The 25,850-nt window shown below is 43.3% G+C and overlaps 1 protein-coding gene across 2 annotated transcripts; it reads right to left on the bottom strand.

Moving 5' to 3' along the window:
- Positions 1 to 521: 521 nt before the first annotated feature.
- pdik1l (PDLIM1 interacting kinase 1 like) lies at positions 522 to 20,251 on the bottom strand. Of its 2 annotated transcripts, XR_013095211.1 has the most exons (4): positions 20,098 to 20,251; positions 13,996 to 14,291; positions 1,791 to 5,892; positions 522 to 1,610 (listed from the first exon to the last, which is right to left on the bottom strand). XR_013095211.1 is itself a non-coding variant. In XM_004561031.6 (3 exons), exons 2-3 carry the CDS (start codon positions 14,278 to 14,280, stop codon positions 5,152 to 5,154), a joined length of 1,026 nt encoding a protein of 341 aa, XP_004561088.1. In that variant the 5' UTR covers positions 14,281 to 14,291; positions 20,098 to 20,251; the 3' UTR covers positions 522 to 5,151. The 2 variants fall into 2 exon arrangements, 1 of the variants encoding a protein (XP_004561088.1); XM_004561031.6 differs by having other exon boundaries at positions 522 to 5,892.
- Between the last annotated feature and the right edge of the window lie 5,599 nt (positions 20,252 to 25,850).

Genomic DNA, 25,850 nt, shown 5'->3' with positions numbered 1-25,850 from the left:
TAAGAATTATTGATATTATAACCACAGACTGTATGAAAGGTGAGCATCATAACACCATCTTAGTTTGGATACAAGACCCTGAGGACGCTACAATCATAAAGCAGCTGATTTTAGACTGACTGAGGTTCCAGATGAAAATAAAGTTATCAGATGCATAACTCCTAACCCCTTTACCTGGACCACATGAGGAAGAAGGTGAAGTGAAAGTATCTGTGCTCTTATGCAGAGTCCCAGTCACAGGCGAATTCTCGGGCTTGGCTTCTGTGGTCAGACCAGAGTAAAAGAGCACATCTTCCTCACACGGCGTTTACTGTAGAGTCAGACGTGATGCTTCTAATCCTGCCAACAGTCTGTATCATAACAGTCTCATGTCGTTTGTTCCCTTCTTCTGTCACTTACCTTGAATCCACATTGATAAAATGTTGCAACCACCTGGACGATCACTGACGCACCAGCAGGAGCCACAAAACCGTGTTTCAGAATAAAAAGCACCACTGAAGCAAAACCACATTCAGTTTGGTTTAAACAAGTTCATTTTTATTAAAAATCCATTGGTTCAACAGTGATTGACAGCTGTTGTTTCACATGTGAAACTCAACTCAGTTTCTTCAAAGTATCTTACAATGACATGAAAGCAAGAACTGTGCGTACAGATGAGTGAGAGCAGGAAAACTGAAACGAGCGCAGCCCTGATCCAGGACTCGCAGTGCTGACTTCAGTCACCGAGCGGCATGCACGATTCGTTTTGAGAAAGGTTAAACTGGCAGGTTTCCATTCCAGCCAAAATGCCCACTTCTTTCCACGAGTACAAAAGATACCAGCATAGACCAGCTGTGTGTGCTGAGGCCAGCGTTTTAATGTTAGACCAGCCTCAAGTTGCCCACTCTGTGATACCAGCACACTGAAAATGACTACATGTTGAAATCACAGGTCAGAACCTGAAAGCTTCCAATTAAAGTTTACAAAGACCAAGAAAAGATGTGAAAGATTTTAGATCTAAATCTTTGGAGTATCCAACCTGGAGCTCTGCCACTTCCTGTGCTGCGGGACAAGCGGACTCCATAAACCTTGTGTCTGCTCTGTATTCATGTTCGTTGTTTTATTAAACTACATTTTGTCATTTTTCCAGGATGAACTCATCCTCAAAAACTTATGTTAAAGGCAGCTGGCATGATTGGTGTGAGGGACATTTCTATATCCACACATGGAAAGTATAGCAGCTGAAATCCCACTGAGCAGCTTCCCCCGTTATCCAACCCACAACAGGACAGCACAGACGATAGCAAAGGTCAGGACCTGTTACTGCTGTGGTTCTGTTGAACTGTGACGTGTTTTATCAAACTGATTCAGGACGCACCGAGACTGGATTACGATCTAGAGTTAGCATTAGCAGCGAATTAGCCGCTCGGGTTTAAGCACAGCGTGGAGCTACGTGAGCTGTGCTGACAGCGACTCCACCTGGGCTCGCATTATAACGAGCTCTAAACACTCCACCACTGTTGGATTTATAGCAAGTGCTCTGCTCTGTTAGACAAGACGAAAGTCAGCTCTGTGATTACGCCATTATTGGAACTTGTCCCTTTAGGGTTGGGGGGTGGGGACCTCCAGGCCTGGAGGGCCGGTGTCCTGCAGATTTAGATCTCACCCTGGGTCAACACACCTGAATCACATGAGTTCATTAGCAGGCCTCTGGAGAACTTCAGGACATGTTGAGGAGGTCGTTTAGCCGTTCAAACCAGCTGTGTTGGATCAAGGACATCTTAAACCTGCAGGACACCGGCCCTCCAGGCCTGGAGTTGCCACATCTGCTTTAGGGGGATGCTAGAAAGTTGTAAACGGGGAAACCGTCAGTCCCTCTACCATCGATCCGACGCTCTGTATGTGTTAGCAGCACTGAGCACGAGTCTCTCTCACTGTCTGGTGAGCTTTTTTAAGCCCACTCAGTAACGGACATGTCTGAGACTTCGAAGCAGTGCTTGGTATGAGCATCGTTGTCCAAAGGTTCGAAACAAAAAGAAGCTGTTACGGTTTCTCTCCTTTATTATTTACTCCCCTTGTGCCAGGGGAACGTTTGGATTCTCCAGCGCTTCACTGTTTTTGAATGAGAAAAATAAAATTCAATCACAATGGATGAAACTGAATCTCATATACAAGGCTCTGCGCCATCACGCGAGCCTCAGTTTCATCGGCCGTTTGGCCAGCGGCCGTCGACGAGGCGTTCAGCATTTACACGAGTGCACCCCTGCTGAACGTGACTGTTGACCATTTACCTGGTAGCAGACAAACGGAGGACTGAGCTGACCCGTGTTGTATTTCAGCTTTTGCTTACACAAAACCACAAACAACAGGCCAATGACGTACATACATTATCACTAGCACACCAACTGTATTAACCTGTAAGTATATCACATCTTTTCAATGATTGAAGGAAAGCAGTGCTGAATCAAGAGCTGAAGGAAAACTGAAGTCATCACAGCAAATTTACATGTCAAACCAATCCAGCTCTTGAAAACAGAGCACACTCAGTCACATGTACATAAACCTGTACAGTATTTACACATGTGCAAAGGAAATGAACATCAAAAATCAAAGGTGAGTAACCCAGACCAAGCATTAGTTTGGCAAACGCCTCTGTCGACCAGAAACGACTCCCTAAACATCCACATATGAGAGACAAGCAAAGGAAACGTCGTCCGAGTATTGTAATACTGATTTCTGTGGTATTGCTGGTTGTACCAAAAGCGCTGCAGGCTCACGAGACGCTGTGCATCTCAACCACATACTCTGCCAATGAGGTGTTTGAGTGCAATATCAGTGAGGTCACTCTAGTGTCAAAATGACGGCAAGGCCGATGTCATCCGCACGATGCCAGTGAATAAAGCTATCAGAGCTAAAAGCATGGGGGAAATGAATGAGGGGGGGGTCTGCCACAGTTACAGAGCTGTGAGCTAACAAAGACATTGTATGTTTGTGAGTTTTCACTGTTTTCATTTAAAATGTGTCAAAGTACACACATTATGTATAACCTGAAAGGCAAAAGGGTCCCAGGCATGATCCTGTGCCAAGCGCTGCAGCTTAATAGGCTTAGAATTAGCCTGTCAGGAGCATGAAGAGCAGGATTACTGTAAGAGCCAGAGGAAAGGAGGCAGTGACACAGTGAGAGCAGATCAGGTTAAACACATACAAAACACAAGAGCTTTACACGTCAACGAAAACAGAGAAGATCCTCTGGAGGATGGAGAGTGCTGATGCTCTTCCTCTCGCCTTTCCTGAAGATGAGCTGCAGCGTGCATAACTAACAACAGCCTGGAAAACAAATACCTGCGTGGTTATCAGCCTGCAGCACACACTGCAGGAGGTCGTCACGAACCGTGTTAACTGTAAGTGCTTTGCTCCACTCGTCCCTTTTACACATCAGGTGTGAGCATGTGTGAATACTTGTGTCAGCACTCTTAAACAGTCTAACTGGACATTATTGGTTTTTCTACCCAACACTGAGTCTGACTGCACCACAGCTCAGATTCCTGTCTTTGTGAAGGATCATTCGGATTTATTATTCCATTATTCCTACTGGGTGTGATGCACGCTGAACAATGATCATATTAAAGTAAGAACAACAGTAATCGCTCTCATTAGTGGTGTCCCAATAATCCAACTCCTTAATCACAAAGTCGCCTTTATGAGGGTAAAACTCGAGGCCAGAGCCTCTATGATTACAGGCTGGAACAGATCAGGGCTTCGCCTGTGACAACTATTTAATAAAGAAGCACTAAGGGGATTTCCCAACTCTCTGAGATTGAAAACATTTGTATCACGGTGTTATTTCATGGTGGTTTTAAGGTGTATCACATTCATATTAAACTTCAGCTACAAGACTTATACAAGCGTGTTTTGGTGATGCGTCTACCTGACTTTGGTCGGCTTTAGCAGCCTGCAGTGCTGCACCTGCTGACATAATTAGGAGTCGACACCAGAGGCCACAAACTGGTCAGCAGTCGAGCCTAACTGGACTGTTTTCAGCTGGCCACCTATGACCAGTAACCAGCTGGTAAACCTCAGATATACGTGATTCTCTGCTGACCATCTCGTGCCTCATGTTGCAAGGATATTAAACATATTAAATACAGCGTCTTACTCCGTCTTGTCCTTTTCTGCAGCAGTCTTTCTTATCTGACTGAAGTCATGTAAAGATGCCCTGAAATGACAGAATTCAGTCTAAAGGGGCTTCGGTGCAAACCACAGACTGGAACAAACATGTAATAAACCTGAATGATCCTTTGTCTGCCTCACTGACTGGATGACGTGCTCAGGGCTAAAAGTATTTCTGTGTTTAAGGCTCTATGTTAATAACAGGGACCGCTCTCCATCATTATACATTCTGATCATGCGGCCAGGGGTGTGTCTGCGACTGGCCAGCCTATCTTACAGTCTGCAAAGGGGAGAAACCCCCAACCACGAGCCCCTGCTGGCTGGACACTTGCTGATAAAGAAAAAAAAGTCCCCCACCCATGTTACTAATATGTAAGCACCAAAGTTTTTATTTTCCCCCTCACACGACCAAGGAGCAGAACGTCCCTCGACAGCGAGCTTTTGTCTTCAAACACCATCGAGCTGTACGCCATTAATACCTGAGCATTCAGGGCATGTTTGTATTTGAGTCCAATCTTCATGTAAATTGTAAAACCCACAAACAACTTTGCAGCAACACGCAGCACGATGAGGTGGCTGGATGCAGTGTCGGCCCTTTGGGTGAATGTGAGCACAAGAAATCACAGGATCATGTCTCATATTGCATTTAGTAACACTTAGCACCGAGGTTTGGGTGGCATTTGAAGACAAAGGCTCTGACTGTCTTTTCTACCTGAAAGCAGGAGTTTCTAGGGTCACGCTGCTCTTCCGTCATGCTTCAGATGAAATGAAGTGGAAGCTGTGATTAGCCTGAGACTAGGCTGCAGTTTGGAGCAGCAGATGTGACACCTCCCCCCTTCAATATAAAGTCGTAGACCGTGGGTGCTTTGAACAGTGGCTAAAGGATAATCAATATTACAACCAATGACTGTTGCCCATTATGTGACCGTCGTTGTTAACAGCAGCTGATGAGATGTTTGCGTGTGCTTTGCGGCCGAGTTTGCGGTGACGTTTGCTCGTCAATCACGTGTCCCAGTCGAGCTCTCTGCACGCGATACGGACCAGTCTGAGCTCCAGTTCAAAGGCGTCGGGCCGCTCCTGAGGGTTGGCCGACAGCATCTCCCTGATCAGCTGCTTCATGTGGCTGTTCATGCTCTTTTTCCGGGCAGGGATCAGCAGCTCCATCTTTGGGTTTTCTAACAGGGCCTCTCCCAGCGGCACAATCTCCGAGCCCTGCTGCACGTAGCTCCCCAGCAGCTCCTTCTGAGTCTCCACATCCACAAAGGTGATGCGCTCCACCATAGCCCAGATAATCACCCCCAGGGCGAAGATATCTGCCTTGGCTGTGTAATGGCCCTCCCAGACCTCCGGGGCCATGTAGAAGTCCGTCCCACAAGCCGTGGATAGGAAGCACTTGTTGACGCTGGCCGGCTCCTCGGGGTTGAGCCCGGATGTAGAGCAGACCTTGCTCAGGCCAAAGTCAGCCACTTTGAGGGTGGGCTCGGACGAGCCGGCTGGCGTGCAGGCCTGGGAGATGAGGATGTTGTCTGGTTTGAGGTCACGGTGTATGATCTGATTACGGTGCAGGAAAGCCAGGGCGCTGCCCAGCTGCAGCATGAAGCTGGTGTTGGTCTTGCGGCTAGGTTTGCGAGACAGCAAGTAGGCATTCATGTCGCCGCCGTCGCAGAAGTCCATAACAAACCACAAATAGTAGGCACAGCAAGGGTCAAAGGTGATCTCGCCCTTCAAAGACGTCTCCACGAGCTGCAGAAGAAACACAGAAGATGAAAAGTGCGTGCACATAAGCAGTGCTGGCATTTTCCATGTAACGATTGTGACATACGGCCTAGATCAACACATTTATGGCGTGTCTCAACATAGATGCTCTTTCTGGTGGCAGATGGCTGCACAACATTTAGGAAACAGCAGTTTATAATTGATGCCCAATGCTGGTAGTGTAGAGCCATTAGACTATTACAGCACACATCCCTACTATACACCAGTCCTCATTTAATCATTAGGGGACTGTTGTCAGCCCGACGCTTTGAACTGAGCTAAACTGTGACTGGCTCTATGAAAGCACATTCGGCCAGTTTCCTCGTCTGGAGCATTTGGATGGTTTTTTGTTGTTGTTTTGATCCTTTTTTTTTTGTAACTCTGATGCGTTACAAAAAAAACCCCAATTAATTCAAACAAATTTGCACTTCACAATACAAGAAAAAAAAGGATACTCCTAACTACTTTGAATGGAACTTGCTGCAGGAATTCTGGCGAGCTGTTGTTGGAAACTCACTCTTTGACCAGTCGATGGTTTATCCTGATAATTTACCAAAAGCTGTGATCAGGCTGAGGAGCAGAGGAACTGATTGTTCAGCATCCTGCAAGAATGTCGCAAAATGTGATAGAATCATCAGGTCCTGCTGTTTTGCCATCAGGGAATGATTGTATAGCCTGGATAACCTCCTGAAGAGTAAACTCAAGATAATCGCAGTCGGAGTTCCTCAGTTTAGGCAATGGGAGAGAATCGAAGAAGCCATTAAGATCAGATTGTAACATATTATGCGTAAGAGAACATAACTCACTACAGAGCTCGCTGAAGCGACGGTTTATATCAAGTGGGTTAGTTAGCAGAGTTTTGGATTTGATGCTGTGTATTGCTCTTGCTATGCTGTCGTGATAGCAACATACCAGGTTTATCCCCAAACTCAAAATGCTTTTGTCGCAATTTCCAAAGTAGATTACTGACTAGGCCACTCGTTATGTCATTATATTCGTATTTTAATTTCACTATCTCATTATAACACACAGGAGATGCAGAGACTTGATACGATCCAGGTCAGGAGGAACACTGTTGAGTTCTCTCTTTCTTTTTTAAGAGCTGATGTGTAAGAGATTATTTCGCCCCTCAAAACAGTTTTCAGTGCGTCCCATGAAGTCGAATCGGATACCTCACCATTATCGTTTACTTCTATGTAATTCTTCAATTTGCAGGTTATATTCTTAACAAAAATGTCATCCTTAAGAAGGTTAGTGTTAAGTCGCCAAGAGTAAACCTGTTTGGAAGTCCATCGCTTCTGCTTATCCTTTTTTTTTTTTTTCAGGGTTGCGGGGGGGGGGGGGGGGGGGGGGCGCTGGAGCCTATCCCAGCTGTCATAGGGCGAGAGGCGGGGTCCACCCGGGACAGGTCTGTCGCAGGGCCAACACACAGGGACAGATAACCATTCACACTCACAGTCACTCCTGCATTCACACCTATCCCCACTGTTTTGGAAGTGAAAGATTTAATGATATTGTTAAGGGACTACGGTCAGATATTAATATATTATGATACTTGGAGTTGGCGACTTGAGAAATGAGACGTGAGCTCAGCAGAAAATGGTCGATCCTGGTATAAGATTTATGAACATGTGAGCAGAACGAGTTCTCTCTACCTGTAGGACGTTGAATCCTCCAAATATCTACCATGTCCCTGGTTTTAAGAAGATTGTTTAAACGTTTTGAAGAAGCTGTTTCTGACACTAATTGTGTAGATGATCCATCTAGGAAGGGGTCAGGATAACCGTTAAGATCTCCAGCCACTATTATATTAGGATCATTATCTGGGAGCAGATCAAAAATTCTCTTAAAGAAACTCTGTTCATCTGCGTTTGGGCCATATATATATTTAGGGGTATTAATGGGTGAGAATATCTACCTAGGGGATCGGTAACCACAGAAGTCATCTGGAATGGGACGTTCTTCCCAAATAGTACCGCGACACCACACGTGTGAGGTGAATGGTGACTGATATATCTGAGATACCCAGTTGCACTTTAATCTATGTTGTGTATCTTTGTGTAGCAATGTAACACAATGCTACCTTATATCGCTTCCCAGCTACACAAAGCTCAGACTCTACACGCCTCAGTTAGCATAGTAAACTTTTACGTTTGGGAGAGTTACCAGGAGAAGCCTCAAAGTTTGCATTCGAGCAAACCACAAGATTTCTGAAAGAGCCCTGGGGGAGATATTTGGCCATAACATCATATTTTATGAAAACCAAACACAGCACATCAGCACAAACATCTCCTAGCAGCTGTCAAGCATGGCTGTGGAAGGGTGACTGTATGGGCCGTGGGCACCTGGCAGGCATCGCGTGAACAACCAACTCCTCTGTATTCTGCACTGAGGCTTCTGTCTGCGAGCTAAAGCTGGGGAACATTTCTGCAGCAGGACAATGATCTCAAACACAAATCAACAACAGAAGAGCCTAACAAAGAAAATAATCAGGTGTTGCAGTGGCCCAATCCAAGTCCCGACTGCATGGAGTCTGTTCCCTGATTTTCTTTCCCCAACAGTTCAAAAGCACCAAGAGGTTTACTGGAGGTCCTGGAGGCAGCCACCCTTTTTCTTTTTTAAATCAGGCCACTGAAGTTTGTGCAATGTCATTTGTCCCAATACTTATAACAGCTCTTGAAATCACAACTGAAATGCTTTAACCTCCTAGGACCTGGGTCCACATATGTGGACATCACATTTTGGGTTATTTAGACCAAAATACTCAATTTTGCTCTACAGGGGCCTGATATGTACTCACGGGGACGTTATACTGCTACTGTTCTACTGAAATTTTAAACTAATATCCTCATGTGGCTCTCATTCTTCTTAGAAACAAAAATCAGGTAAAAATATAAAATAAAATCTGGTAATTCTTTGTTTTTACATTCATCGGGACCCAATCGGGCCAAATATCAAAGAGAAATTAAAATGCTGCTGTGGAAGAGCTCAGGTTAAATGTGCTGCTGAAAATCATCTAAATCAGCATAAAAACAGTAGCAGAAACTTGTTTTAACCCTTGTGTGGTGTTCGTATTTTTGTTACTCAGCCAGTGTTCATGGGTCTGGTGGACCCGCTAGAGTTTTGGCTTTCCAAATTAACACTATCAAACAATTTTATGTTAAATTACTCAACAGATGTTTACTTCATCCCAATTACAAGACATATGAACAGCAAACATGGTTAATTTTTTCCCTTTACCTTTGTTAGATCACATTTATGAATTAATGTGCTTCTCGTTTTTCTTTTATATAAAATGTTATAAATAAATCAGTTATAATCAAGTGGAGTGAGTGGAAAGACACAACACATTTACACGTGAAAAAATAATTAATTGTTTAATTTTTCTTTTGACAAAAACTGAACACGGGTCTCACAGACCCGAACACCATACAAGGGTTAAACAGATGGTTGTCAGAGGATTCACCACCCAAACACATACTGCAAATTATCCCACAAGTGGTGTGGTCAGATACTCCCACCCATTATCACTCACTGTACTGTAAGCATGTACTGGAATATTACAACTAAAAAAGGAGAGCTGGAATAAAAGGATTCTGGGAAAGTTTCCAGTGCTAGCACTGCAAAAGGTGAATGAACGGCTTCAAAACAGCCCTGTGAGCTGCTCAGAGGCAGTAATCAGGCGTGTGGAGAGCTCCTGAAGCTGCTCCAACATTCATACTGCGCAGCCAATGCACGGCAGGCAGCAGCACACATGACTCCAGTCTCACCTCGCCAACAAACACAAAGCTGCCCACTGACGACCCACTGAATCAGTGCGGTTATCGGTCGGATTCAGGTCGTCATAAATCAATCAACAAAGTATAATAAACAGAACAAAATGTATTGTGTAATTGTGTTTGTTTAAAAGTTGTATTTGTGGGAAACAGCAGACTATGTTGTTAATGTTTAATTTGTTCTCGTCTTTAGATTTTTGTGATTTCTTTTTCCTTGATATTATTATAACGTTTTAAATCTTAGTGTTGTGTCAGCGGCGATGTTGGAGGCAGGAGGACGACACCACAGAGAAGCTTTATGGCTGTAAAACAGGAGAACACACTGAGAGCGCCAAACAGGATGTTAGGGGCAGCGTGAGACGGGGGCACATGATCAGCTGTTGTGACCTCTCAAGGGAGCAGCTGAAAGAAGAAGATGATGATGATGATGTTCCACCCTGGCAGATTTATTAGTAGCTCTACATTTCACTAATCACTGCATCACAGCTGAACGATGTGTTATCATCACGATGCCCGAGGCTCTAACCTGTGCATCCTGCCTTTAACCAACTTCAGCACATGTTTGAAAACTAAAGGTTTCTGAAGTGCTGCACTAAGTGCCGGAGATTATATTTGAGAAATAATTCACTGGCTACAGTTCAAGCACATTATTGATTATTGATCTAAAACAGGTTCTGCTTTCAAACAATGTTATCACTTTAGCATGAAGTTATAAAGAACTGCTAAACCTCCATAAAGCTTCATATAATATTGCCCAGCATGGTGATAAACAATCACAAAGGGTCTTTTAAATTCATCAAAGCAAACTGAAGGCAAAATCAGGCACACTGCATGTTAACAGGCTGCACACGCTAACAACATGAAACTGTCGGCTCCACGCAGCAGCAGCAACTACAGAGTCTGAGTCTAAAAAGCCAACACGTGGATAAATCAATGACAGCACCGAGCTTCCCTCTGACTCAGGAATAAATGGGAGTCAAAAATAATAAACATTTAACTATCAGATCAGATCATTTAACTAAATTTTTACAAGTGCCTTTGTGTAAGTCACAATCTACAGTGTATAAATGGATAAGCTCATTCAGTCAACATCGAAGCATTGAAGCATTAGAAATAATTTCCCCAGGGATCAATAAAGTATTCTGATTAATCAGACTCTGCATCAGCATTAATGTTGTCAGGTGTAAACTGTACGTCTGACTGTCACCGTAGCACACTGGAGGGTTTGTGTTCTCCTATCACCTCAGACGCTGTCATGTTCTTATCTGGTTGGAGAGCCTTTTTGTCCAGTACCTGACAAACTGGTTTTTCCTCCCAAGTCCTGCTTCTTAAAGAATCACAACCTGCAGGACGCTAAGGCAGGAAGTCACCTGCTGGGCAACAGTGTGACGAATGCATCTATAAATAAAGACAATCACATGAATGAATCGTGTGTTTTGGTCACATCAAGTATCACATCTGAACTTGTATTACTTCTTTGATCAATGTGTGTTTAACTGGCTGAGGGGACAAGATGAGTTTGGCATGAGCCAACGGGAGATTTCAGTTTCACTTCTGCAGGATCGCTCCGAGCACGATTCCTTTTTCTGTAACCCCGAGGTCAGCACAGGAACTAATGTGAAGTTAAAAACAAGCAGAAGCCATTAGCAGAGCGGTGCTCTGTAAAAGCATTTACATGCACACAGTGACATCTGTCAAACAGAAAATACTGGAAGTCTGAGATTAGCACTTCCTGTTTATCATTTACACGAGCTGTGTTCAAATAGCCGAGTAGGTCGCTTGCTCACTACATCAGCAGGCAGACTCTACCTGCACACGCTGCTTTCACAGGACTCTTTGCCTCGTGGTTTCACAGCTGCTAGACCCACCGTTACAGCAGCATTTCCTGCATTTATCAGTCTGTCACGTCACTGTGGAGGAATTTTGCCCCATTTTTCTTTATAACATTGTTTAAGTTCATTGAGGTTTCTGGACATTTGTTTATCTGCAGCTTTCTGCAGGTCCTACCACAGTAACGGAGCCAGTCGGCGGTCACATGTTGACGTGTGGACACGGACACACCTTTATTTGTTCATTTCTTGTAGTTTGTGTTTACAGTCACACTCCTGTTGTGTGGCCCAGTTTAAGCCAAAGTTAAGCTCAGGATCAGTAACATGTTTAAACAAAACTAGCATCCTGACAACTGACCTCCAGGACACTCTGCTGTACAGAGGAGTGCACGGCAGCTCACTGACTGCAAGAAGCTCAGACTGCAGAGCAAGCCTAAGTCATCATCCTCTATTACGATAGGTCGGTTTGTCCTGATATGCTGTTTGGTTTGGGCCAATCGTGGCACTACTATAGGAAATAATCTCTTGTGTGTCAAGAGGACTTTGACCTTCATATGTGCGTGTGACGTTCTTTGCCTGTAATATCACCGACCACCATGTGTAAACTGGTAGATCATATATCTAAAGGCCTTCTCAAATGGACGCACAATGTAGTCTTTCACAACAACTGTATAGTTTCACTGGACGAATTCGCAGCATTTTCAAACCCAGCTCAATTTTTTGGATCCCAATAAACAATCCGACCAATCAGGTCACTTGATTTGGCAACAAGTGCGCTCACAGCTCAAGCCGCACACCTGTACTGAACAGACATCGGCATGGAAACAGTCAAACAGCACACAGGTAAACTTTGCTGCGGCTCACTGGGCCCTGTGAAGTGATTTCTCTGCCTCCTCAGCTGTGGTTCAAACTGACCCACTGACATCCTGTAATATGTATGAAAGCGACCGTGACACAGCTTCAGCTCCAGGATCAAACCACGATATTCTCCCTGCTGCTGCGTCCTCGTGAGAACAGTAGGAGCCGTAATCACAGGTTCTTATTTAGGAACATCAGCACCAGCTCACCGTTGCTTTTATTTTTGTTCCACAGTCCATTTTTATGTAAAGAAATAACACAACAGGTGGAGAACAAGGAGCAGCTCTGACAAACTCACTGCAATGAACAGAATTACAAGAGCACAGTTTCTCTGCTGGGTTAGCTGTGTAGAGAAATACCCACAGAACAATCAGAACATCTGTTACAAACCAAGCTGTGTTTGACTCGTTTTAACTTGTGAATTCTCACATTTTGATCTGATATTATTACTACTGTTTGTTAAAATGACTGTTTTAGGACTAAAACAGTCATTTTCTTTACCTTATACAGTGAAGCAGTTATAAAAAGTGAACACAAACACAGACGAACTACACCCATCGTTAGGGATGGGTATCGAAACCCGGTTCTTGCTGAGAACCGGTTCCCACTGTTTCAGTTCCTTGGAATTGTTTGCCATTTTTGCAAACGATTCCCTTATCGATTCCAGTCGCCCCGAATGACGTCACCACGTTGCGGAGCGTCATTTACCTGGCAGGAAACACGGCGCCTAAGCGGCTCAAACGCTCAAAAGTTTGGTTACACTTTACGAGAACGGATGACAACAGGGCAACTTGCAATACTTGCAAAGTAGAGATTTCATTTAAGGGAGGAAACACTACGAACATGCAAAAGCATTTGCTCACAAAACACACGATGACCTTAAATGAATGTCGTGTTTTTAATTCCGTGAATCTCAGCCCAGCAGCAGCGGTAACGTTTGCACGTCCTCTCCCGTTAATGCGGCAGGTAAATAATCAACTAACAGTGCATATATGATCTGCCTTATTACAAACCTGCCATTACTGTGCATTTAGTGACCATGATGAGACAGACAGAGTCTGGCTGGCGCTCGCTGGCAGTTCTCGCTGCAGTCTGCCGGTAGCGTCTCCTTTCAGGCAGGATAGACGAATGTCACCGAGCAGTGACTCAGTTTGTGGTCAAAGGCTTGCACCCGTTTGCCACAGCAGATGATTTTCAGTAAGTGAATGTGTTTAATTGTAGGCAGGGACATTACTGGATATTCTTGTGTAATTGCTACTGAATAATTTATGTTATACTTTGTTATTGCTACAGAAGAATATTTATTTTATTATTTTACATTTACAATGTTTTTCCTGGGGACCCTGTGACACCCCATTGAAGAGCCGTAGGCTGGATCTCTTAAGATCTCAGTGTTGGGTTTGTAAGGCCATGTTACTCCTAAATTTGTCTCTTGTTCAAAGAGAAGATATAAAACAAAGTTCTAAGCTACTCGACCTTAGTGTTCTCCTTTTTAAAAAAGAATCGATAAAGAATTGATAAAGAATCGAATCGTTAAACAGAATCGAAAATGGAATCGGAATCGTGAAAATCTTATCAATACCCATCCCTAGTGATCGTGACTGATCCCATGGGTCATGTGTTCTCACCTCAAGGTAGAGCGGCGAACTGGAGCCGTGGTTCATCCTCTGGGCTAGCTGGTCCCGCTGCAGGATACACTCCTCCAGGTGGATGACATTCGGGTGCTGGCTTTGGATGCTGCTGAGGGCCCAGAATTCCCGAAGGGCCAGTTCGACATTTTCTGGAGAGTGGCAGCGAATCTTCTTCACCGCCACCCTTGCCCCTGTACGCTTCACTACTGCCTCATAGACCACACCGTAACTGCCACGCCCCACCTCCTGGATGAGTTCGTACTTCGGCTGGCTGCTTACCATCCTAGTCCTCACTGTGGAGACATATTGTGAGAGTTAAGCTCACCCTCTGCACTCTGTTGACATGCTAGCATGCTAGTATGATCCCATGGAGTGTATAACGCATGGACGCAGCCACCCAATGCAAACTCATTAGCTAACAACTTGTCAACTGCAAATCATTAGCCAAAGACAACCCCACAGGTAATGCTCCTTTCTGATACTCGAATACCCACAAATACAAAGCAGGCTTATTGATTCCAGTGACTGAGCCCATGATTCATAGACTTTGATAGGACCACAAGTCTTTTTGCAACCACAGGTATTATTGTGTCCTGGTGGAAAATCATTTCGCCTATCTAGGGTTGCTTCACTGTGACTCCAAAGCTACGTCCGTCTGCATCCACCCAGTGAAAACTCATAAAGAATCGCATATAAAAAGTACAAGCTGCTCCCTTACTTAGCCAGAAAGACTGGACACACTGGAGAAGCCATTTTTCAGGATCTATGTCAGACGTACGAATTTCCCTTTGAGATCAATAAAGTTACTCTTGCTCTTGTAAGGGGCTGCCACAGCAGATGGTAAATATGTTTACTGTGGGTGCTCTTCCTGCCACAAAGCTCCCAGAGAGCTGTGCCTCCTGCTCTCATTCACCTAACACGCAAACGTTGGGTGAATGAGTTAACACAACAAACTCTGTGACAAATAAAGACCTAAACAGTTGTCAGGTGCCTCTCCTCTGAGTCTCTTTGCCCACAGTTCAACTTCACACTCTTTACCAGCAGAGTCGTGTTTCTGCTCTGCAGCCTCTCTGAGGTCACCAAACCAGTTCTGTGTCTGTCCGTCTGCTGTGACTTTGCAACACCAGCGTAATGATTTAAGACTTTATCCCAAAACATGAAAAACAATTTGGCTCACTAAAGTAAAAACAATGGAGGAATCCAAACGCTGTTTGGAATCAAAGAACAGCAGCAATGACAAACACCGTGGGTGAGTAACATGTCCACAGTCCACAGCGAAATATTCAGGACTAGGGCTGAACGATATATCGCATTTGCGATAATATCGCGACATGATCAAGTGCAATTTTCTAACCGCAAAGGCTGCGATTATACTCTGGACATGTCCAAATTCATGGGCTGCTTCCTCCTGAGGCCGCATTTGTAGACCGATTACGTCACAGCGACGCGCCGAAGGCTGTCCAAATTACTACCATATCCCAGAATTCATAGCGCGGCCCAGCCAAACTCCAGTTTCCAGCAATGGCGGCCGCTACTAAGTTTTAAAATTACTCATACTAATCTTTCTGGGTCACAAAATAAACTTTTAACATATTTTCAGGCGAGAAAGTAGTTGTGTAAACATCAAATATCTGCTCGGTTTATCAAGATATCCCATATTTGCAAAAGTGCTTCGACGTTTTCAGAGGCGTCTGCTACCCACCAGCTCGACAGCTAGCCGGGAGCTCGAGGGTTACTGATGCGGCCGAGAACGGCACAACTCCCGGCACATCATTTTCAGATCACCGCGGAGTTTCGCTGCTCGGGTTAAACGTAATATATAAGTCACTTAGACAACCTAAAAATGTTATTGTTGGGCTTTTTTCAGTGTTTTGTTTGTTCGTGAGTAAATCGGTTTGGCTGAGATTAAAGTTATTAGATTAGATAAAATAAAACTTTATTAATCCCCCGGGTGGGTTCCTCCTTGGTTTTCACACAGCTGACTAAACGTCAAACAGAAAACTTATTAAACAGAAGTATGAGACAGTCGAGAATTTACACCAGTGTCTGGTTATATTTTAGATAGCAAGAAGCAGACGGCCGAGTTTATTAAACTCCACCGAGACAGCGGTGACGCTAATCAGAACTAGACCGTCCAATTTCACGCCTTTAAACTTTAAAGGCGTGTTTGTGTGTGTGTTTATACAATTGCTATTATGTTTGCACTTTATGTGTAATGTTACTGACTGCAGAGATCAGTAAGATGTGTGTATTTTTTATTTATTAGTTTTATTTATTTAATATAATTTTTTAATTGAATGACTGTCTAGTAGTTCACAGATGTCGAAAAACTGAGTGTGGTAAAGCCACTGATTTTGTTTATGTATATTTCTGCAATCTGCACATTGTACTGACTTTCATTTTAATGTTTACACCAGGGTTCCTTGTCAGCACTTTATGCTCAGATGTTTGTAAGCTAAAAATAAACTATTGTGTATGTTCAAATATACTGTTGTGATTGAAGAAGTTAAATAAAAATGTCAGTCATCAATTCATGCATCACCTCATGTCATCATAACAGAGGTCTGTCTTCCAGGAAAGAACAGTTTAAAATTAATGTAATATAGTATTGGCCATACTATATGATGTATTGCTTGTCTTTGTTTAATAATACAGAAGACAAAGACCTTAAAAAATAATCGCATATCGCATCGCAATCGCAATATTGGGGCAAAAAAATCGCAATTAGATTATTTTCCATAATCGTTCAGCCCTATTCAGGACACAGAAACATTCTTGAAAGCAACAGTTTGGAGATTACATGTTTAAACTGTTTAGACCACAGCTCGTGATAGTTGGTCCACATTTCTCCTCACTGCTCATATTAACATCTGTGTGCTCCTGAACAGTGCTGAAGCCAGCTGAGATCACACTGTGCTCCTGGGAAGTGTGAAGCCTGGATCCTACTCGGCTGAGACCAAGACACTGACAGCCGGAGACGTCACAGCCAGGCTGCATGCGGGACATGCATACTTGCATACTTGGTGCACTGCAATTTACATTTCTGTGGATGAATCCACAAGGTCACAAAAAACATCAGGCGCACGACCAGCACAGACCTGTGTGATGATGTCGCTCTGACCCGAGCACAGCAGGCTGTAGAACTGACAGCACAATTACCTTCATATAGACCGTCAACTAGGGCTGCCACAAACCATTATTTTGATAGTCGACTAGTCACCGATTATTTTTGCGATTAGTCGACTAATCAGATCATCCATTGGACGCAAAACTACAGCTTATTGCACCAGCAGCATCTGCTCTTATATAACTATCATTAGCTTACAGCTTTAAGTGTTTAAGGTCTGTGCTAACTAAAAATAAAGACAAGATGATAGTTTATTAAATTTTAATGAAATTTGCAGATTGTTTCGGTGAAGTTTAATAAACTCCTTCTATCTAAAATATAACAGGACACCGGAGTAAACTCTGAGCATCTCACACTTCTGATAATCAGCTGTCTGCTTGACGTTTATTCAGCTGTGTAAAAACTATAACTTTAATCTCAGACAAACCGATTTACTCAGGAACAAATAAAATACTAAAAAAAAAAGCCAAACAATAACATTTTAAGTTATCTAAGTGACTCATATATATTTAACCTGAGTCGCGAAAGACGGCGGTGGGTTTGAAAACGATTTGCGGGGAGTCCGGTGTTCTCACGGCGCTAGTGAGCCTAGCCCCCGGCTCGCTATCGAGCTAGTGGGTAACAGACGTCTCCGAAAACGTCGGAGCGCTTTTGAAAATATGTGGTGTCCTGATAAACTGAGCAGATATTTAAGGTTTACACAGCTACATTCTCGCCTGAAAATATGTTAAACGTTTATTTTGTGACCCAGAAAGAATAATAAGAGTAACATTAAAACTAAATAGCTGCTGCCATTGTTGACAACTGCGCTGGGCCGCGCTATGAATTCTGGGACACAGCTGCTTCTTCTTCTTCTTCGGGGTTTAACGGTAGCTGACATCCTTGTACATGCAGTGCTGCCATCTTCTGTTTCAGTCCGTTATTACACTCTTAAATCCTGCTACTTATTCCTGCGTCTTTTGTGATCTTACAAAGCTTCAAACGACGCGTCGACTATTAAATCAGTCGTCGACGATTTTGATAGTCGACGTAATCGTGACTAGTCGACAAATCGTGGCAGCCCTACCGTCAACCAAACCATCATTTTCTGCAGTTTTCTTAGTTTAGCTGCAACAACCATTCACAGTTCAGCTTCTTAACAAAAGGCCTGGCAGACAGTTCAGGTAGAAACCAAGTATCTACGAATCACCAACTAAGCGAACGTTCATGTGACTGAGCCGTGACGGGACAGCAGAGGAAACGCTCCCTACGAGAAGCTCCCACACAGAGCCTTCCTGTCACTTACACCTGTACAACATTATAACACTGCTCATATTTTTCAAGAAGACGTGACCTGAGATTGCACTGATGAGCTATCAATACTTCTTTTTCCCTTCATTTTTATTAATCATACTATACTTCTGATTATTGTTACTTTATAACTCAGTGGCATAGAACAGACAGCTGAATGCTGGACAGGACTAAAAACAGGGACAGATTACAATCAATGTAACTACACAGTTATTAGAACGGCAAAAATAAAGATTAGAGATATAATGTAATTGGGTGACAACTGTAAGCTGTCAACAAAGTAAATAAATACTACTTAATAACTGTTTACCCAGTGAGCTGTAAAACAGTGACAGAGGCGCCTGCAGACATTACTTTTTCTTGTTGAGTAAGTGATGCAACAAAGAGTCCTACTGTGTCTCAGCAACAAGGCAGCAAATAAAAATTTAGGATATAACAACATGTTATTGTTATTATTATTAATATTATTATTAATACCACCATAGTAATATGGCTTAAGCGCAGCCTGTTACACACCAATGCATGTAAGATAAGTGGAGAAGTGAAAGATAAGTGCCCCCGCCCCTTCCTTTCTCCTGTTATTAAAAAAAGCAGTTTTAACTTTCAATTAATAACAAACACAGGAGGAAACCTGTATAGTATTCAGTTTGTAGCATACCCCTCTGCTGCTCCATTGTGTAAACAGGATTCAACACCATGTACAACTATTGTGTTAACGTGACACCACTACAGGGTTACATCACCTTGCACAGGAGCTGGGTCGTAATCAGATTAGAAAGTACTTTTTTAAGTATATATTTAAGATAAGAAAACTAAGCACAGGCAACATGGACTGCAAACCATCCTTCTCAGTTGGTTTTTCTATACACCAACTGACAAGGATTTTAAAAAATAAATCCATAGTATTTGATGATTTGGGCTATTGGAATACTGTTTCAGCAATACTCGATAAGTAAAACTCACCAGTGTACAAAGTCACTTGGTCACATGTCAATAATAGCTCAGTTATAACCATTTCTTCTTATTATGAAGCCAACTTATGTTAGCATTAAACACCTGTCTATATCCCAATATTCACTGGACTAATCAGAAAACTTCATTCTAAAGGAAGGTGACAGTGACAGGTTCGGAGCTGATGGATGTCTCCCAAAAGTCGGCAGCGAAAGGCTGCCTCCCGGACGGAAGGAGCGGTAGCCAGCGTGCTAAGGGGCTGATTACAAATCCACTTGACTGATTGGCTAAGAGGCTAACAGCTATCCGGCCTGCCTACTGTCAGCTAACGATGTTGTTGCTCAGCTAACGTTAGCTAATCACGTTAACCTGAGCTAACAATGAGTCCATATATCTTCAGCACAACTGACACGTACGGTGGTACCGAGCATCTAGCTAGGACAAGTCCATGCCTCTTTAACGGTACCAGCACCGGGGCACAGAGGGGGCAGCGTGATAAGCACAGGGTATTGACAGTTTATTGTCCTCTGTGTGTGTGTGTGTGTGTGTGTGTGTGTGTGTGTGTGTGTGTGTGTGTGTGTGTGTGTGCGTGCGTGTGTGTGTGTGTGTCATCAGAAAAAAATCCAGCCTCAAAACACACACACGCGACCCAAGTAGCTACAGCAGACGAGACAATAGTTGATATGTAGAAGAAACAACAGTTGTCGGGCCGCGACTGTTATCAAGCTCACCTTCGAGTCGATTCTCGGGGGTTCATTTGTTGTCTTCTTTACTCTCCCTGGCAGCCATTACCGCCGCGCACGTTCTGCTCGCAGTCAAACCAAGAAGGTTTTGTCAAACACTGGACGTGAGAGCGCGCAGCTGCTATGCAGCACAGCGCGTCAGTGGCGATAGAGCGACGACTTCCGGTCATACCCTTCAAAATAAAATTCCCGTAGATGCTTTTTTATAATGGAGACTCAATAACCAGGAGGTGGAGGAACGTTGACGGGCGAGGGTATGTTTTTCTAAACATGTTTTATGAAAAAAAAAATTAAGTACATGCAGAGAAATAGCTGATTAGTTCTTCATTAAGTCTTGTTGCATCAAAAAATTCTGCTTTGCTTTATATTCTAAGAGTTGCTTACTTTCTCTGTTTGGTGACTTTTTTAGTCATTTTTGTGTGGATTTTTTATTTGTTTGTTTTGTATTAAACTAAACACTTGTACTTTAGGAATTGAAATTAAATCCTGACTCAAAGATGGCAAAAGGCACGTGTATTTTTAAAATGCAAACTTCCTATTATAGCTAGCACATTTGATTAGCATTATTCAGTCAGTGAAATGAGAACACGTAGTGAACAAAATGCCGTGCACACCTGCAGAAGAGGATTGGGATTTTTTTGCTCAGAATTCTTTAAAAAAAAGGACTCCCCCACTTTTTTCTATTTCCAGTGGCACTAATCCTCTTCCATACACACCTGTACAAGTTTATGTAATCTAATGTAGTGGACCCGCTATCCAAATATCACCTGTAATTCTTTCTCAAATACAGATACTGATGCTTGGATGATAGACAAACCTATTTGCCTGATTTCAGTAACACGCTCACAGAAAACACACGATGAAAATCCTAAAACGAAACATATGAACAAACCTATACCAGCTGCCCAGTATTCAGTATTCTAGGGTGGACATTGTGCAATTGATATAATTGCTTCATGCGAAGAAAAAGCACTACAGGTGTGATGTTTGCTTTGAGTTTGCTGACGCAGGGCGGTGCTGCAAATATAGAGGTCTCTTTATACATCTAAAGAAAACATATAATAGGGTAAGAGAGGCACTTTGGTACTGCAGGAGGAAGTCGGGAGTGCCAGGGAAGTATGAGGACAGCAAGACAGTAGTAAGGTGTGCAGTGGGAGTGAGAGATGTGTTCAAGGTGGACATGAGATTACAAGGGTCAGTTTTGAGCCCGCCCTTGTTTGCAGTGGTGATGAGCAGGTTGACCGATGAGGTTGGGTATGAAGGGACTATGATGTTTGCAGATGATGCTGTGATCTGAGAGGAGCTGGAAGAGAAGCTGGAGAGGTGGAGGTATGCTCTGGAGACAAGAATAACGAAAGTCAGTAGAAGCCAAATAAAATACATGTGTGAATAAGAGCGGGACAGCTGTGCATGACTGAGGCTTGGCCACCCATAACCCTGTCGCTGGTTCACCACTGTTCCTTACTTGGACCCCTTTGATAGATCCTGAACACTGCAGACTGACAACATCTCACAAGAGCTGCAGTTTTGGAGATGCTTTTGAAGTTGTGTAGCATCACAACTTGGCCTGTCACAAGGATAGAGACACATAACCATTCATGTGCACATTTACATTTACAGTCCATTTAGATTCACTAATTCACCTAACCCATACATGTCTTTGGACTATGGTAGGAAGCCAGAGTATCCAGGGGGAACAATACAAAGTCCATACAAAAAGGCCCCAGTGTGGATCTGAAGCCAGTACTTTCTGAGAGGTGACGGTGGTAAACTCTGCACCACCATGCGCATGCTGCCCATAATAAATAATAAAAATGTAAAATTAGTAAATACTTTAATGTATTAGACATAGACAGAGCAACTCTGGAGGCTGACCAGGTAGCCAGCGACATAGGTGAAGGAACCCTGGAGGCCAGCACTAGAAGACGTGAGGCTTGGCAGGAGATCTGAGGAGACGATTTACTGGAAGAGACCTGCATCGATGGAGAAAGCGAGTCTGCCAGGAGACCAGACAAAACGCCAGCAGCAGTGGAGATGGAATGCATCAGGAAGCCTGGCCGGTGGCTGAGGAGGAAACGGGGACCTCCGGGGGATTGGGAGTTGCTTGGATGGCTGGGAGAAGTTGCTCTCAGAGGGTGTTTTAGTCTTTATTTGTGGCTGTGTTCTTCATGGCAAAATTGTGAGTCAACTCCCTTGGATGGGAAGCAAGCCCTCACATGAATGGTAGCAGGGTGTTTTACTGTTGGCATGATGCAGGACTGATTGTAGCACTCCACCTTCTCCTCTCTGCACAGTCATGTTTCTGGATGCCCCAAACAGAGAAAAGGCCAGTCTGTCCTCCATGTTTTTGTTGCGACTTCTTTGGCCTGCTTGAAAAAAGACCATCCTCCAAAAGCCTTTGCTTCACTGTGCATGCAGATGTCCTCACCCCTGCCTGCTGCATTCCTGACCACGTTCTCATTACCTTTAGCAGACAGTGCTTGCTGGACACGAAAGCCTTCTTCACAACAACTGAACTTCTACTAGCAGCAGTATCGTTTTATGCAAAGCAAGGATGACTGCTCATGTTTCCTTGCAGGTAACTATGGTTAACAAAGGACGGACGATGATTTCAAACACTACCCTCCATTTAAAGCATCCAGTCTGCTATTCTAAGGGCTTGATTACACTCCATTGTGGACACAAACACTGACAGCTGGAGACCCAACAGCCAAGCAGTCTGCTTAAAGTTGGAGGACGCCCAAATGGTCTCCACAGACAAACCAGTGCGGTCAGAAAAACAGGCAAGCATGCAGACACCTGCAGGGACCCTCGCACTAATTGTCTGATGATTAAACTACTGACCAGTTCACAAAGGAAGAACATCTAAACTCTGCGTGATTTCCAGCCATGTTCTTATCAACACTCACCTGCGTTAATGAGAGAATCACTAATGATGTCAGAGTCCATCTGTGGCAGTGGAAATGGGTTTTATAGGAGTATGTTCATTTTCATGGCAAAGATGAAACACATGCACGCATTCGATCACTCGTGATAATATTCTGCTGTACATGCAGATTGCCAGCAAACTTTGTGATAACTTGTGTCGTTCTCAAAACCTTTGACTATGATTGTACTACATTATCAAACGCACCCTGAATTTCAAGGTAGGTTTATTAGGTTTAGTGCAGTTTCATATGGTAGTCTGTGGTAACCTGCTCAACAGCTGAAAATCCCATCTGTGGTATTATTAAATTCCCCCACAAGAGGGCAGAATACTTGCAGCTTTGGCTTTTAGATGAAGTCTCAGTCTGTTTAAGGATTTCTTTGATGGTCACATCTTATCTTGTTGATCATGAAATCATTACAAATTATTACTGTCGCTTTACTCCAAGGATTTAAAAGCACAGATGCCATTTATTCAAATATTTCTCTGTCATTTGACTTTTTGAAACCAGTAACAGATTTTTGAGCAAGAAAGTATGAAAACTTCTTTCTGTTAGTAAATAAATAAACAGCATTTTTGCAGCTATAATTTCAGATTTTTATCTCAAAATGCTGATTTACTATGTCAAATTTCTCCAAATATAGTTCATAACTGAGAAAATCACAATTTTGGAATAATAATTCTGACTCATGAACGACAAAAATATTTTTGTCAGTGGTGAAAACAAACTTCCATAACAAAGTGATCAATCATACATCATACCATACGTTATCCATATTCACAGTTACGTGTAATGAAAAAACATCAGTTTTAATATGTTTTTCTCTCTTTTTTTTAATGTTCATTTGTGCATTTTTCTCCATTTAGGAGAAAAAGAAATGTCATCTTATGACATGATGGCTGATGTGTGGTCCTGAGCCTGTGGACTGGTTTTGGTTCTGATGATTATTATGTTATGTTTCATTCTTCTTAGGATTTCCTCCTCAGAGTTTGGTTTCTGTTCTGTGTCTCTGTGTCTGTCCCACGGCTCTGTTCTCTCCCTGTTGCCATGTCTGTTGCTTTAGTGTTGAGCTGGTGTCTGTGCATACCTGTTGTATTTCCTGTTTTACTTTGATAGTCCCTGTCCTGTGTGGTTTTGCTTCCCTCTTGTCTCATCAGCTCTGATTTCTCCCAGCTGTGTTTCCCTGATTGCTCCTGTGTGTATTTAAGCCCTGTGTGTTCTCCTGCTTGTTGTTGGTCTGTCTGTGTCATTACTGTGTAGCTTTCTGCATGTGGTCGCTGCATGTCGTGCTCTCAGTTTAGGGTTTTCAGTGTAGCCTATGTTTAGCTCTTGTTTGTGTTTGGTTTTGCCACTCTGTAAATAAAGTTAAGTCCTTCTCTGCACTTCACACGTCGCAGCCGTGACGTCATTATGAAAACATCACCTCGTTCCTATTATGGCTTTGTGTTGCTGATATGACACATTTACTTTTCTATAGAGCAGGGCTGAAAGCCATTAATGAGCAGTTAAAAGTGACCGTCTCTGTCCTTAAAGGCTTTAGCTTAAAAGGTAAAGTGTTGGATAACTAGTTGCCTAGCAGCACTAGTTCTTCTTAACTGTAACAGCTGGAGAGGAAATTAAGGCAAAAACATATCAGAACAACTGTGGGCCGTGAAATCAAAACGACAGCCTAAAATACAAAAGGTATTGTTTGGGTCAACGAGGGGAAGTGACTGATGTGTCCAACACATTCAGCACAACGGAAATAACACAGCAAGCAGTTATTTTGTCCACAGTCACAACAGAATTTAGAATTTGATCAATAAAAACTGAGATGAACACATGACGTCAGTTACATCACGTCCAAGTCGCCACCACGGTCAGTATGAGCTGTGCTTGGATTCATTCAAACAAGATTAATGTGTTACTGTGATACAAGTCAAGCTCAAACTCACAAACCTGGTTATTTGACTAAATCACCATGGTAACTTCAAGCCCAGCATAACAGAGAAAGTCAGTAACAACCACAGTGATGTAGTGACTCCTGTGCAGTTTAATCCTCAGGCTGGAACAATGGCAAAACTTCTGCTTGTATGTCCGTGGTCGTGCTTAATAAAGTGTATTTGAATAGCAGCGCCGCGGTCCTCTGATACGTCCCCTGTCCTTGCTTTTCTAACGTTGTCTCCTAGGGCCTTCATGGCCAGCCCCCTGAAGATCGGCTCGTAATCTGGGGAGAGCCACAGCTTCAGTTCAACACTTCTCTCCAGCAGTGAAAGAGCCACTGGCTGCAGCTGATGAAGCTCAAAGTCTGCTAACTACGTCTCCTGGTGGCATCAAAAAACCAAAACTGAAATATTAACCAGGGAAATCAGCAGCTGGGGAACACGAGGCACATGAACAGATTCACAATAACAACACACGGGTGACGTAAAACTACATGCAATAAAGAAAAAAGACAGAATTACCAAAATAAAACGGGGGAAATAATGTGAGAGGTGAAACCTCGGTCTAATTACTGGGTTGAAAGCACAGCTGCAGGTAACCGAAGCCTCTTTATGTTTGAACACAGAGATGTGTGTGTTTCAGCTGAAGGAAGATTGATTTGGTATTATATCCTGCTGATGAAGAGCCCAGACAGGATGTTTTGCTTGGTCAATGAGGAGCTTGATACTAAGCAACACTAACTACTAACTTTATGTTTCACTCCCATCAGAAACTCGTAGTGGGCCTACCTGTTAGGCTGAACCCTAACCTGGAGACAGGTCATCTAAAATAAGGATTTTGTTCAACTGGGAGCAATATTCCCTCCAAGATACCACATTTATTTAAAATACT

Source organism: Maylandia zebra, linkage group LG22 (genome assembly GCF_041146795.1).
Source record: "Maylandia zebra isolate NMK-2024a linkage group LG22, Mzebra_GT3a, whole genome shotgun sequence".
NCBI classification, from domain to species: domain Eukaryota; kingdom Metazoa; phylum Chordata; class Actinopteri; order Cichliformes; family Cichlidae; genus Maylandia; species Maylandia zebra.
This window is presented reverse-complemented; position numbering and strand designations above follow the sequence as displayed.